The sequence below is a fragment of the Cornus florida genome, unplaced genomic scaffold (genome assembly GCF_030987335.1).
Source record: "Cornus florida cultivar Cherokee Brave unplaced genomic scaffold, ASM3098733v1 CherokeeBrave_3.0.0_Hap2_Chr08, whole genome shotgun sequence".
Taxonomy (NCBI): domain Eukaryota; kingdom Viridiplantae; phylum Streptophyta; class Magnoliopsida; order Cornales; family Cornaceae; genus Cornus; species Cornus florida.
Window position 1 is genome coordinate 39,859,693 of NW_026775578.1, and position 15,089 is coordinate 39,874,781.

General features: G+C 34.3%; 2 protein-coding genes across 3 annotated transcripts in view; one reads left to right on the forward strand and one right to left on the reverse strand.

The window, feature by feature from the left end:
- Positions 1–9,867, forward strand: part of LOC132271418 (tubulin alpha-5 chain) — a 35,848-nt gene extending 25,981 nt beyond the window's left edge. Inside the window, exons 2-6 of one of the 2 annotated variants that reach the window (XM_059772789.1) lie at positions 5,644–5,848; positions 7,084–7,298; positions 7,386–7,585; positions 7,819–8,327; positions 9,282–9,867. In XM_059772789.1, the coding sequence (XP_059628772.1) occupies positions 5,736–5,848; positions 7,084–7,298; positions 7,386–7,585; positions 7,819–8,327; positions 9,282–9,594 (1,350 nt within the window). In that variant the 5' untranslated portion in view covers positions 5,644–5,735 and the 3' untranslated portion in view covers positions 9,595–9,867. Of the gene's footprint in view, positions 1–5,496; positions 5,849–7,083; positions 7,299–7,385; positions 7,586–7,818; positions 8,328–9,281 lie in introns of those variants that run through there. The other variant, XM_059772788.1, reaches the window with a different exon arrangement.
- Positions 9,868–14,270: 4,403 nt separating this feature from the next.
- LOC132270096 (ethylene-responsive transcription factor ERN1) lies at positions 14,271–15,089 on the reverse strand. The gene has a single exon (XM_059771301.1). The coding sequence runs from the start codon at positions 15,087–15,089 to the stop codon at positions 14,271–14,273; it is 819 nt and encodes a 272-aa protein (XP_059627284.1).

A 15,089-nucleotide genomic window follows, 5' to 3' on the forward strand; every position in this document is an offset into this window, starting at 1 on the left:
GGAACAAATTCCATATGTGCCCAAGAATAGAAATCCTCTTGTTGAGGGCAGCCAGACTTGGGATCCCCAACCCTCCATACTCCTTTGGTTTGCAAACATCAATCCAATTCATTGTGATTTTCAAGAGTTTTGTTCATGTTTTAATACTTTGATCCGTTGCTATTTGTATCAGCATTTGCGGTTTATGCTAATGAAGGGAACAATTCATATCTAATCAATATAGTTTGATTTTTTGTGATTTGATCTGTCTTAGGCTACTTACTTTCTATAAAGAAGATGGGTGACAGTGATATTTGTAATAAATTAAGTTGTTGAACCTTACTTGTAGAAGAAAAAGAGACGAATGAGAAGAGGTTTGCCACAGCAAAGAGGAATGAGTTATTGGGTTTCAAGGATTTTCTTTAGAAGATCATAAGAAGTCTTTCTCAAGAACTAATTAATTGGAAACTTTTCATAGATTTGTTTCAGGGTCCTTGATTAACGTAAGTTCATTTTAAAATGATAACATTTAGGGATTTGTTTTGTTAATTAATTGATATCCTTCAACTTTCTGAGTCTAATTGTGTTATTTTTTACAGTGCTAAAGACTCGTGAAAACATCCATTGTTGATGAGTTACTTGGAAGTGTTTTGCTTATTACTCTGCCATATTGGTTGCGTTATTACATGATCAGACAACATTTGAAACCTACATAGGCAGGCACATACATCTTTTTGAGCACAGCTTTAGTTTTCTCACTAGAGTTTGTTATGTTTCATCAGTTGTACATTATAAATACTTCTAAAAATTGTAAAATCCAAGTTTTTTTTTTTTTTGTTTGGTGCCTTTTCTTATCACAGGGTTTGATGGATCTCTTTCTTCTGTGGGATTGGCACAACTTCTATTGCCATGGTTTGATGAATTTGATTTTGACTCTGTGAAATGCAGAGTTTTCGTAAAATTTCTCTGCTCTGGCAGTGAATTTTCGCAGAATTTGGAAATGTCACAATGGATGGTAAGTCTGTCTTTCGCATTGGAAATATTTATTAGACAATGATTCTTTTTAGGAAATGAGAGATCCTGCACACCCACCAATTATTAGATTGGATTCTCTCAATTACTAATGATGCCATATCAATAGTTGGTGGATGTGTAGGACCCTTTGAAATTCTTTAAAATATTGCACAATATTAAACCTTTTTTTAGCTCTTAATACACATTACATAGTTTCTATAAATAGGATCACTTTCTTTTTCTATAGAATCACTTTCTTTTTAATATTGGTGTTGAAAAAAATTTCTGTATAATAGCTCATTTAATTATTTGAATTCACTTTTCTTATGACTGGACACGTGTCTCAAACCACATGACAATTTCTCATGAATTTATTGAAACTCTTATGCTTCACTTTTTAAATTTTCACCAATGAAAATTTTCTTTTATATTGATATGATAAGACCCCTGTGTTTTGAATAATGGATAGAATAATGAATTTGATGGGATTTGAATTTGGAAACACGCTTGCTTCCGAACAAAGCATAAAAAGAGCTCACTTTTGCTGTGATGAATGCCCAACTACTACTTCGGTAAGCAAGCCCTACCAATACGTTCAAAGTAAATGCAACAAGGAGACTCGTTTTATTCTAGAATGTTGTACTTGGTAATGTAGCAGGTATCAAAACTCCATCCAGTCATAAGTGTAGCCAACGAGGACGTTGAGCCCTAAAAAAGGTGATTGTGACGACCTTATAGACAAATGTATTGTGGGCCGATGTGAGGCACTAGCAGGCTAGTTATGGGTGCACAATCCCACATCATTTGGGTAACGAAAATATAAAGTGCTTATATGTGATAATATAATTTTCTATTAATACGAGGCCTTAGTAAAACCGTACAGACTCAGGTCCAAAACGGACAATATCCTTTTAGTATTTAATAAATAAATTTATTTTACTTAGATTTAAGTTTACATTTTAGTATTCTTTTTTTTTTTTTTTTTTAATATGTTGGTGATGGTAGATTTTTTTTTTTTTTTTTTTTCAAGTGACGGTAGATGAATAAGTTAGTTTTTTTAAAAAAAATTAATAAATGAACCTATTTAAAATATTAATTAAATCAATGCTTAGATTTAAGTTTACATTTTAGTATTATTTTTTTAAAATATGTTGGTGATGGTAGTTGAATAAGTTGGTTTTTTTTAATTAATGTTTTAGTTCTATCACGTAGTCATTCACGTTGTTTGTCTATTTGATGTAACTTTGAAATATATTTTATAATAAAATAAATGTTTCATTTATCATTTAAACAAGGGCAAAAATAGTATAATATTATCTTTATTTCAAATCCAAAAATAATTAGTTCGAAACAAAGCCTAAATCAATTCAAAGGGGAAAAATGTATTTGATTATTATACACAGCCTTCAAAAACATTGTTTCAGAGAAGCACGGTCTACTATTTATTATATATGAAATCTCTTAACTATCTAAATTTGGGTGTATATCTAAAATATAAAACTTCAGCATAAAATATCTAGTCTGCTTCTTTCACCATTATATATTACAGAAATCAATTAGGCAATAACTTTGGATTTTTATTTTTTATTTTCTCTCTTAATAATGGGTTGTTAAGGTAATGCCAAATGGTTAGATGCTACAAGTTAGATTTGTTCCACGTCGGATTTGGATGAGAATTGAAAAATGGTATAAATGGGGAGATATGCAACACTATCTAACAGTTTAAACTTTTGAGTAAATGGGTAAGCGTCCACCCGTTACAGTTAGTATCAGAGTCAGACCCAGTACTTGATCTGGTGTCACACCAAGTGCCCAGTCCGAAAACGTTCAGGTATACTTCTCGGGTAAATAGAGTGGCCCGACCACAACAAGGTCATTGCGCGAGTTCGGGTGAGGGAGAATTTCACAAATGAGACTTGTCCCACATCGAATCCGAATGAGAATTGAAAAGTGTATAAATGGGATAGGTACACAATCATTACCCAACAGTTTAAGCTTTTAAATAAATGGACAAGCGCCCACCTGATACATTACACCTATATACCATACCCAACCCATTTCAATTACTATTTTTCATTAGTGAATTCATGAAACTCTAAATCTTGGTCAATATTTTAATCTTAGTAATCATACACATCAAATCCATAATCACACTTCACTTATTTTCAAATTTAGATTCAAAATTGGAGTCCAAACTCCTCAAAAGGAATTTCAAAGCAAATACATTTTGGGTTAATCCCACTCTATTTCATACACTACCTTATCAGTTTTTTTTATATCATTTTTGAGTAATGGGTATTGGGAATAAAATGAGTAAAAAAAAAAAAAAAATGATGAAAGGAGAAAATTATAATAATCAACAAATACTGAAGGCATGAACATGAAGGAATATAGCTAGCCAAGTAGCCATGTGAAGGCCAACTTATTAAGGTCCATTTCATAGTTGTTGTACCTGACATTGCTGGTCCAACACCCTGCAATAGAATCATACAATATATATACATAATACATATATATCTATGTGTGGAAGGCCCTGGCAGTTGGCAACCTTATCTTCTCTCTCTCTCTCTCTCACACCCACAGAGCTTGGATTTGTATGTGCTTCATTGATTTTGTTTGTGTTTGCAACTGTGCATGTGATAGAGAATTAGGTGAAGTTAACAGCCTAGCCAATTTTATTTTATATAGTAGCAATAATCAGGTGCTTCATCTTCAATGTTGCATTCACATCATTTATACATCTTCAGGAACTCTCAATAAATTTCATATTGTTTTGTTGTCTACAGTTATTGTACAAGGTCTGAGGGTTTAAATTGACAAAATGAGTGTATAAGTTTTAAATAAGAAAAAAAGAAATAAAAAATTTTCTAACACCACACATTAAACTACTATTGTATCAATATGTTCGTCGCTAAAGATTTTCTAACGTCTTCAAAGCTAAAGAGGCTGATAGTCCGAGTCCTACACTCATATTAGAGACGGGTAGTATGAATAACGGTTGCTTTAATTTTTTTTTTTTTTTTCCTGATAAATTAAGGAGAGGTTTTTCGAACACACTGTTCGAGAAGCTGGGTGTAGAGATGTCAAAAATTCCCATAGCGGCTGGAGCCTGCTCCGCCTCGTCTGGGGCAATTTTAAGGAACCAATAATGTAAATTGAGAAAGGAATGGGGACTACTTTGAAAAACTCACCAAGTATTGGGGCGGTTTCGAGGGAGGGTTGCCCCTTTCAGTCCTGCCACAAATATACTATAAATTTATTAAATTACTCTTATATACTATGATATATTACTAAAATAAGTTAAGCATATATACACACGGAAGGAAACCTTATCCCTCATTTTGTTCCATGTCTTAAGTCTTGTGAAAAAAGAGACCCGCAAGTGAGGATGACAAAAATTTTCACCCTGCAAGGCTCGCTTCGTTTGAGACGATTTTAGAAATCGATTATGTAAATGGTGATAAGGTTGCTTTGAAAAATCTGAATCATAAAAATAAGAAAATTAAACAAAAATGAAATCCGCGCCCGAAACAACTCTTGCCATCCCTAGCTGGGCGCACTATAATCTCATTGGGTAAAACCCCAACTATTGCTTTTAATTGAGAAAAGAAAGAGAGTTGTCAATTGGATAGATTGGGTTGAAATTATTCCCCCCAAATTGCACTCTTGACTGACTTATAATTCAATGGTCAAACAAATCACAGTTGGGCATTTTTTATTTTTAACTTTTATTTATAGACTCATCTCCCTTACCTCACAATAGCTTGCAATCTAACAAAATCTCTTTTTTATTATCTTAAAATAGCTTTGCTATTTCACCCAAAATAAAATAAATAAAATAAAATACATATACACATTCATATATACATATTAATTGAAGCAACAAAAACAACTAAGCATTTGGTGAGATCCAGTGACAGCCACCGCTACTCTCACAAGTAACACTTGTTCTCGGCACATGGTCATGGCTGTCCCATCTGGTCGAATTCCCCTTTCTACCCTCACTTCTTAATTCACTTTCAAATTTTCCCTCCCAAAAATAAATTTGTAAATGAATCCTTTTCCCAGATACAATTCAAATTCCATATAAGTAAAATGAATCATTTGTTATTAATGGAATATCTGGTTCGATAATTTAATTAATAGAAGATGTAAAAAAATTTCTTTTTGTTAAAAATGTCAAAAGAAATAAAAATAATAATTAAAAAACCTGAAAGACAAATAAAACCTGAATGAAAAAAAAATAAAATAAAAATAAAAATTATTAGATTTATTTGTCTAACAATTTGTCAAATTGGGATCAAAATTCGAACCGTTCGCGGTTTGCAAAATAAGGGTCAGGATGGTCATTGCACAGGTAGGCCGGCGAAAGCAACAACGGCTGTTCTGGTGGGGACCAGTGAAAGGCTGGAGCCAAATGGCAGGCCATTTCTCGGACGCCAAACATTTATCAAATACGGTTTAAAAAAGCTACACAGTACACACTGTCTATACATAGATACATGTATAGAGATATTATAGATATAGAGGGAGAAAGTGGGTGGTTTTTGTATTCGTCGGTCCTAATTTTATACTATATAATTCGTCCCAAAGAGAGAGATATAAGCTTTTCTCCGGATCGAAACAGCTAGAGAGAGAAAATCTAGAGAGAGAGAGAGAGTTGAGGAGTGGTAGCCTGGTAGGGTTGTTGTTTTGAGTAAAATCGCTGTTGTGCAGATCGATCTAGAGAGAGAAACAAAGAGATGAGAGAGATCATAAGCATTCACATAGGGCAAGCTGGTATTCAGGTCGGGAATTCGTGTTGGGAGCTCTATTGTCTCGAACATGGAATTCATCCCGATGGCATGATGCCTAGGTATCTACTTATATATATATATATATATTCATGTATTTGTTCTTGCATTATTGTTATTTTTATTTAGCATTTTTTGTTGTAATTATCATTTCTGTGTGTGTGTGTGTGTGTGTGTGAATCGAGCTGATGAATGATGCCTAGATTTATATCTCTGCGTGTATGCATTTAGGTATGTGTTCGTCTTTGTGTGTATAAATGTTTGGGTTGTTTGTATGTGTAATGTATTAAATTTGGGGGTATTTAGCATGTTATTTGTTCGATTTGGTACATGTAAATTGGAATTGATCGATAAATCTGAACCTATTTGCTTGCTGTTTACTTGATTGATCGAAGTACTGATCTATATTTCTTTCTGATTTTCATTATCAAGTTTTTTTGGTTTGGTGTTGTGATTTCTATGGACGTCTATAAATTGATCGAAGTTGAACTGAAATTCGTCTGGTTTGTGATGATTTTGACGGATCTGCAGTTTTTTGTTTCGAATCTCTCTCTCTGGTCTTTTTTTTAATTTTATTTTTTATTAATAACTAAGTTGCTTGTCTTAATGATGTTTCTTGATGGATGTGAATGAACTCCCATTTTCTTGTCTAATTGCCACATTGACAATTTTTTTTGATATTATCATAATATTTTGGTTATAAAACCCTTAATTTCATTAATTGGTGTTTGTAATGATGTAGTATTCTTGATCCATTATAAAGTGGAGGGTAGATTAGTTGTTTCATTGTGGATTAGGTTAAATCTGTTCTTTCAAAAGAAAAAGTAAAAAATTACAGCTGATATTATGTTGTTTGTTGTCTTGAGTTTTGAAAAAATGAATGAGAGTCAATATAGTTGGGGATTTTTGTTTCTTCAGGGTCTCAAATTTCCGAGTTAACTCGACTCAGAATCCTACATAACATATCTATGGCACTTCGAAATCAATAGGACAATAATGACAATTTTATCAGAAAATTTGTTTTGAAATGAGAGAAAAATGATGGGAAACAGTTCTGGATGACTAATCAGGATTTGTAGAATGTAGAATTTATCACATTGGCATATATTTAGTGACAAATGAATTTGAGCTGAAACCTTGTGTTTTTTGGTCACAGTCTTTGTTATTCCTCAATTTCAGAAGTTCTGAGTTCAATGTCATTTTTCGTGTATGCTTTGTATATTTCTGCAACTTATCTGGTTATCTTGGTTTTATATTTGTAGTGGATTCCTCACAATCTATTCTTGGTTTTTTGCAGTGACAACACTGTGGGTGTTGCACATGATGCTTTTAATACCTTCTTTAGTGAGACCGGTGCGGGCAAGCATGTACCTAGAGCTATATTTGTTGACCTGGAACCAACCGTCATTGATGAAGTCAGGACAGGGACTTACCGCCAGCTTTTCCATCCTGAACAGCTTATTTCTGGAAAGGAAGATGCTGCCAATAATTTTGCAAGAGGACACTATACAGGTAACTACAATATTTGTACAATTCATAAGTTAGCACTTGTACATGTCTGTTATGTGGGCTTGAACTCATTTTGGTGACATTCTGCAGTGGGGAAGGAGATTGTTGATCTATGTCTCGATCGAGTGCGTAAGTTAGCTGACAACTGCACTGGATTGCAAGGGTTTTTAGTTTTCAATGCTGTTGGTGGTGGTACTGGTTCTGGTTTGGGGTCCTTGTTGTTGGAACGCTTGTCTGTGGACTATGGAAAGAAGTCAAAGCTTGGATTCACCATTTACCCTTCTCCTCAGGTGCTTACAGTTCCCAATTCTAGATTTTCAATCTCTGATAAGTTCACTATTTATATGGGTTACTCACATGGGATATGGTTTCAGTAGTGAACATTGTAACATCATTATGATGATTGTTAACTGTGATGAGCTCTAAAAAATTACCAAACATATGGACAAAGAACTAGAAAAGGATTGTTTAACATAAACTATAACTTTTTTAGTTAATTTAATTGTTGTGTGGTTGATTGCAGGTTTCAACTGCAGTTGTGGAGCCTTATAACAGTGTTCTTTCTACGCATTCCCTCCTTGAGCACACAGATGTGGCGGTGCTCTTGGACAATGAAGCCATTTATGAGATCTGCCGCAGATCCCTAGACATTGAGAGGCCAACTTACACCAATCTGAACCGATTAATTTCTCAAATCATATCATCCTTGACCACTTCCTTAAGGTTTGATGGAGCCATTAATGTGGACGTTACTGAGTTCCAGACTAACCTTGTTCCATATCCACGTATCCATTTTATGCTTTCCTCTTATGCCCCTGTTATCTCAGCCGAGAAAGCATATCATGAACAGCTATCAGTTCCTGAGATCACAAATGCTGTGTTTGAGCCCTCGAGCATGATGGCAAAATGTGATCCAAGGCACGGGAAATATATGGCCTGCTGCTTGATGTACCGTGGAGATGTTGTTCCCAAGGATGTTAATGCTGCTGTCGCCACTATCAAGACCAAACGGACTGTTCAGTTCGTTGACTGGTGAGAAAATGCATATAAATTGGCAAACGATACTAGAATGATGATTTCTAAGATGATTTAGAATTTAATAATTTTAAACTTCAAATTGTCTTGGAAGTGTTTTTCTTTGAATGATATGAATGTAGTGAACTATTAGGAAACAAATTTTTAGCATGGAATTTGTGTTTTCAATTTGAAATTTGATCTATTCAGCCTTTTGGGTTTCACTGGGTATGATCTTTTAGCATCCAAGTTATGTTTGCAAATTTTAAATTAGATCTATTTAGCACATTGGGTTTCACTGGGCCCACCAATGGGTGAGTTCTTTTTATTACCATTTCCTGGGATTTGGATTTTGCTCTGTGCTTGTATCAGCATGGATAGGGGGCTCTTTATGTGATTTCTCTGATAAAATGTAGCTGTCAGTCTATTTTCTCCCGAGGAGAATCTATTTACATGATAGAAACAACTTCTTGTAGTTGACTGGCTTCATTCTAGAAGACAAATCACCTTATAGTTGCCGCCACATTAGGTTTAGATTGCCCATATATATGTGCATGCAAGTTTCTGAACTTAAATGTGTTTATTAGAATGATGTTAAGATACACACAAAAGCACACATGCAAGAGTCACCGAGTACAAAAACAAGTGCAAAGATGAGAAGGCGAATGGTGGTAGTGGGTTTGGGGCTGGTGACCTCAATTCTATTGCTCTAAGCTGGGTTAACTCTCAACATCATGTTTGTAAGACTTGTTCAAATTGTATAGGGACTGTAATTGGAGCAGGATTAGTTTCTGATTCATCCATCAATACATCAGTGAACTCTATATGAATATAATGATCATGGTGTGTAATCCATAAATTAAGTAGCAGAACATGTTTCTAGTGTGTGGGTTTTTTGGCAAGCACCAAATGCTTTTTGGATTGCATCTTTTTGTCCAATCTGAAAGGTGGTTTGATTTTTGGATTTCACAGGTGCCCGACTGGCTTCAAATGCGGTATCAACTACCAGCCTCCAACAGTGGTACCCGGGGGTGATCTTGCCCGAGTGCAGCGCGCTGTGTGCATGATCAGCAACAACACAGCAGTGGCAGAGGTGTTCTCACGCATTGATCACAAGTTCGATCTCATGTATGCGAAGAGGGCATTTGTTCACTGGTACGTTGGCGAAGGCATGGAAGAAGGGGAGTTCTCTGAGGCCCGTGAAGATTTAGCTGCTCTCGAGAAAGATTACGAGGAAGTTGGTGCTGAAGGCGTGGATGACGAAGAAGAGGGCGAAGATTACTGAGGTAATTCTGCTAGTCATTTTGTCTGGGAATGGTTTGGTAAACATCCGAGGAGGGTTTTGCTCCTCACCCTTTCACACTCTTGTCTATGTAATGTTCTATTTCTTTTCTTGTCCGTGTTAAGAAATTTGTTAAAATTGCCTCTTGTTCTGTGTTGTGGTTGAAAAAATGTTTGTGGTATGAAAGAAGCTTGATACCTTTTTCTTTCCTTGGGGTGATCGACCTCCATCATCATCATCCCTATTAAATCAATTTCCTGCACTTAATTCGTTTTATTGCAGTTTGATCATTGTTTTGATGTGATATATATATATATATATATATATATATGCTTCTTCTTGAGAAGTTTAAAGTTGCCTACTGTTGTTTGTCGACAAGGTGGTTATATTTTGCTAAGCCGCCGGAAAGGGCGGGCTTGAAACCAGACTTGTAATGCAATTGTGCGTGTTTGATTTGACAAACAGCTTATAGGAACACAAGGCATTAAAACTTGTCTATTTAAAACTCATATTTGATATTCCTTAGAATTTGGAAGTGGAACCGATAGCCTTTTTTAGGATATGTTTTTTAGGAAATTGTCTTTATGTGCTTTTAAAAAGGTTGATTTGGGAGGGATGTATAAATTTGCTTTCAAATCTTGGTGGTCATCCCTTCTTAATTGTCTTGTTCTTGTATCTTGTGGGAGATGGGAAAGATGGGCTTCAAAAGAAGCTTTCTTTACAGTCTGTATTTGACTTGGAACTTGGAAAGAGATGAATAATTGAATACTTTGTTTTTTTTTTATAATTCTTAAAAGGCGTGCAACACGAGGACTTTATAAGGAGTGCTACTCTCCTCCAAACACCCATAATTTAACACTTGTATTGCTAGTATACACTACTTTATTGGTGCTAAATTGAAGTACCACCAATTTTTAGGGAAAATGAATCATGAAAATCAAAATTGGACAATATCAAGGGTGATGAGTGGTTAAAGTTGTATGTATTGGAAAAAAATATTTGACTTGAGAAGGATGGTCCAATTCTTTCATAAAAGCTCGAATATTTCATAATGAACATCGTTTTTCAAGGTTTAATTACATTTAGTGATCGAGAGATTTTTAACAGCCATGTTGTTCTTTAGCATAATTTCTTTGTCAAGGAAGAAGATGATCTACAACTGACTAGACTTATGGAATTAGTATGCTATCGGACAATATCACAGCAAATTATGGGTTGTGCGTCAACTTAAATTGTTTAATTAACCAACATTGGGTCATCTCAAGTCATTTAACTAGCCCTAAATGAAGAAATAATTATTTCTAATAAAATGTAATTGAGGATAATTAACAATTCTACATTTTCATGAAGCCTATAAATAGAGGTAGAAGGGTGGAGAAAATAGATAGAGAACATTAAGATTGATGGAGAGAATATCAAGACTCAGATAAAATCCAAAACCTGTTGTTCTTTCAATACCCAAGCCTTTAAAGAGAAGAACAACCACCACAGCATTCGTTTTTTCAAATTCAACAAATTCTCTGGAGACGAAAAACAACAAGCACATTCGAAATCATATCGTCCCTCCTCAAATTTAACAATTTTGAAGACTCTGAAGACAGAGTACAACAAACACATTCAAAGTCGTATCGTTCTTCCTTACTGGAAGAATTGCCAAACCATTTTGTTCGAGATCAAGCTTGGTCAACGCTCAATCAGAAATCGTTGACAAAGAGGTATGTTAGGTGAAATTTTAGTGGACCAAAAATCGGATAAAAGTGTGTTTTGAGGAAACCAAGAGGAATTCATGAAAAAGTTTGGATAATATTCAAGGATTTGTTAATTTTTATCATAATAACATTTAGGGAAAAATATTTAGCTTTAGAGTGTTATTTATAATTATAATTACATTAATAGTGTTATTTTTTTATAGGCAGACCAATTAATTATTTTGGTGCTATCTTTAGTCCGATTGTGCCACGGGACAAGTAACATCTTATTTAGTTGTCTGGTTGAAACACTGACGCTTTTCCCGTAACATCTTATTTAGTTGTCTGGTTGAAACACTGACGCTTTTGAAAGAATATGACCCATCATTTTGGTGGGCAACACAAATGAAACTATTGCACTATATATAGACATTACCATATTATTACAATTAATGGCTAACATATAATTCTAAAATTTTCAAAAAAATATCCTAAATATTTACAACCTCTACCAACACTCTAAATTTCTAAAATCTTCTTTAATCTACAAACTTATACAAAATATCATGGTTAATAAATAAAAAAAAAAATACAAAATATCAAATATGCTAGAATCTTGCATTATTCTATATACACTTATCCACAATATCCACAAAAAACAGTGGGGCAATTGCCCCCATTAAATTTTTATTTTTTTAGTTTTATATGACTTTTTATTTTAAAATTATATACCTATAAAATTTCACTATAGCCTTACTAAAATCATTTTAAAAAATCACTATTGCTCTCTGTTCGTCAGCCTAACTCAACACATCGTAGAATCATCCTCAACTCTTGTGTGTGTGTGTGGGCGGGCTAAGGGTAAAGCCCACGCCAAACTTAATGTTCTAACACCTTAGCATGCAACAAACCCAAGTCCAGAAAAATCAATTGCCTTTTAGCTCGTGCCATACTATATGAGCTTAGTAGGTTTTTTTGAATTTCTAGGGTCATTCCAAATTCTAATAAGTTAGTAATAACCAAGAAAATAAAATAGTAAATTATATAACTAAATAACTTATATTCTTTGTTATTTTGTTTCCTTAGCTAAAATTTTATTATTTTATTTTTCACTTTAAAGTTTTAAAGTAAGGGTGTCAAAATTAATGAATTCTCATTGATAATGATAATTTAAATAAGATCATCCAAACAGATTGGATAAGGTAGTTCAACCGTAAGTATGAAATTAAACGGAAGCAGTTGAACTGATAACAAGTAGATCACAACAGTTTAAATTCAAAAGGAAGAGTCTCCTTAAATATCTCCTCAAATCGCAACAAGTCGCAACAATTTGTATGAGAGCATCATTATAAATATGACATCTCACCAACCAAAGAGGTACGAGACAATTAATACATTAAATTCTTGCTTTTACTTCAGAGCTCCAGTAAATGACTTGATCGTCAGAGAGATTTGATAGGCACCACACCGGTGTCGATCAAAGTTCACCTCTTTGTTGAAGGGAAACGGTGTCGTTTCGGGATCGTGTAGAATCCTGCTTCAACACTTGTGAATCCATGATTGATAATATTATAAATAATTTAATTTTTATTTAATTTTACATAAATATGTATAGTCTTAAAAATTGTAAAATTTATAAACTATTCTTCTATTCCGAGATTGTAGGGTTCGTAAAACCGTTTCCCAACTCCTATCTAAAATAAATTCGGGCTTTGAAATTTAAATTCAATCACATTCCATTGTCTTAAGTACTTTGCTCACTCTCATAAAATTTTCGGACAAGGATCAGGTTACTTGGGTTAGGCCCACCCAAGTCCCACCTCTACGTTCACATCATTCTCAACCCGTAAATACTGGTGAAAATAATTAGGTGTAATAACAAGTAAATAGAAGATAAGCAGCATTAGTTTCCACTCTTGACAATCTATTCCTTCTAAATAAACTGAAAGATCATTTATTTAATAATTTATTTAAATTATTGTATATATATATATATATATATATATATATATATATATATATATATTGGTCTCGCATGGTGCACACGCAGACAACCGAAATTTCATCTTTTTGCTATTATATCCATTAATTTTACTTTCTAAAATTGTATACTTATAAAATTTTGAATTTGCTCCCACTAAAATTAAAGAAAAACTCCACTATTGCTCTTCACAATTCCCTTTTTATTTTTTTATTTTTTATTTTTAAAGTCGGCCCTCTCATATACTTTTATAGGTCCATCCCTGACGGTGCACTTAGGGAGACTTGAACCCTCTACCTTTTAAATTTAAAAAAGATAAAATATCATTAGAACAGAAGCTTGGTTGTAATAAACATGAAATTTTTAGCCAGAAATTTTTTTTTTTTTTTGTCCATTTGTTGTTTTCCTTTTATCCCTGGCATGTTTCGGTCAATTGTGTGTTTAAGTTACATGAGAGTAGGTTTGACCCAATAACGTTACAGGTTCGAATCACAAAAATAACCTCTCTGCATTCATGCGATGAACATTATTGATCATATTAGTCCAACCAATCACCATTGGTAGGAGAGATCATGCTAGCTGAGCTAATGTCCATCGATTAATGCCAAGTTCATTCTTTGAAGTTCTTCAACCTTTAAGTGAAACAAAATTGAATGAGAGAGAGTAAATTCAACAATCCATCTACTTTTTTCTGAACACTTTGTCAAGTTTGAATGATAAAAGAGACTCGAAAAATTAGTACCAAAATAAAAAATTCAATAAAACTAACACATTCACGATACATTTACTCTAAGTGTCGGATAATGATTGACTCCGAATCAATAGTTCCGACACCATGTAATAATTTCTCGACGTAATCGATGCAGCAAATAAAAACTACAACTTTTATATCAGAGGATAATCCCCACTGCAATTACTAGAATCAAAAACAGAACTCATTCATTCCATTTACCAAATGGAGCTACCTATATATATATTCTATAGAAAAAAACAGAGAGAGAGGAGAGAATTTAACTTGGGCAGAACATTTGAGACAGCATAGGAAGATCCCAGAAAGCATCACCAGAGTCATGAACATTCTCCCAGTACTCACTCACTCCATTCATTGCATAGAGTGATGCTGATATCTGTCTCTCCACCTTCATATGTTCAAATTCTGGAATCTGAGGCTCACTAACTATCTCATCACACACCAAACCAACTCTTTTTGGCACCTGATCAAACCCTTCTTGGCTCAAAAGAAACCGGTCGAATTCACTTGTAATCCCTCCTGGATGATCAAACTGACAACTGCCCATTTCAAATCCTCCAATGCAGTTGCTCAAATCCGGTTTATACGCATCATCAAACATCTGAGTCTCTTGTTTTGAACCCTTAGAATTACACACATAACCACCACTACTATGTGAAGTACTAATTGCAGTACTAGTTTCAATGCTGGTCTTTTTGGTGGTAAAAGGAGAGTTGTGTTTTATGGCTTTCTTTTGATAGAGAAGGTTTTTGATTTTCTGGGAGAGAGGAGAGTTGGGAGGAGGGACATGGGTGCTGACAAAGTTGGTTCGGGTGTTGGAACCGCGGAGGAGGCAAGCGGCTTCATCATAAGCTCTTGCAGCTTCTTCAGCGGTGTCGAATGTCCCAAGCCACATTCTGATCTTCTGAGTTGTGTTCTTGATCTCTGCCACCCATTTGCCGGAAGGCCTTTGTCTCACACCTACAAACTTGCTTTTGTTGGAGGAAGTGCTTCTGTTTCTCTCCTTGAAGGTGTTTTGTTTGGCTGCTGGTGTTGTTGAAAAGCCTTGTTTTTGGTGCTTTTGGAACTGAAGTTCCAT

What these genes read in the sequence shown, in the direction of transcription:
- LOC132270096 (XM_059771301.1), bottom strand. Translation starts at nt 15,089, where the DNA reads ATGGAACTTCAGTTCCAAAAGCACCAAAAACAAGGCTTTTCAACAACA.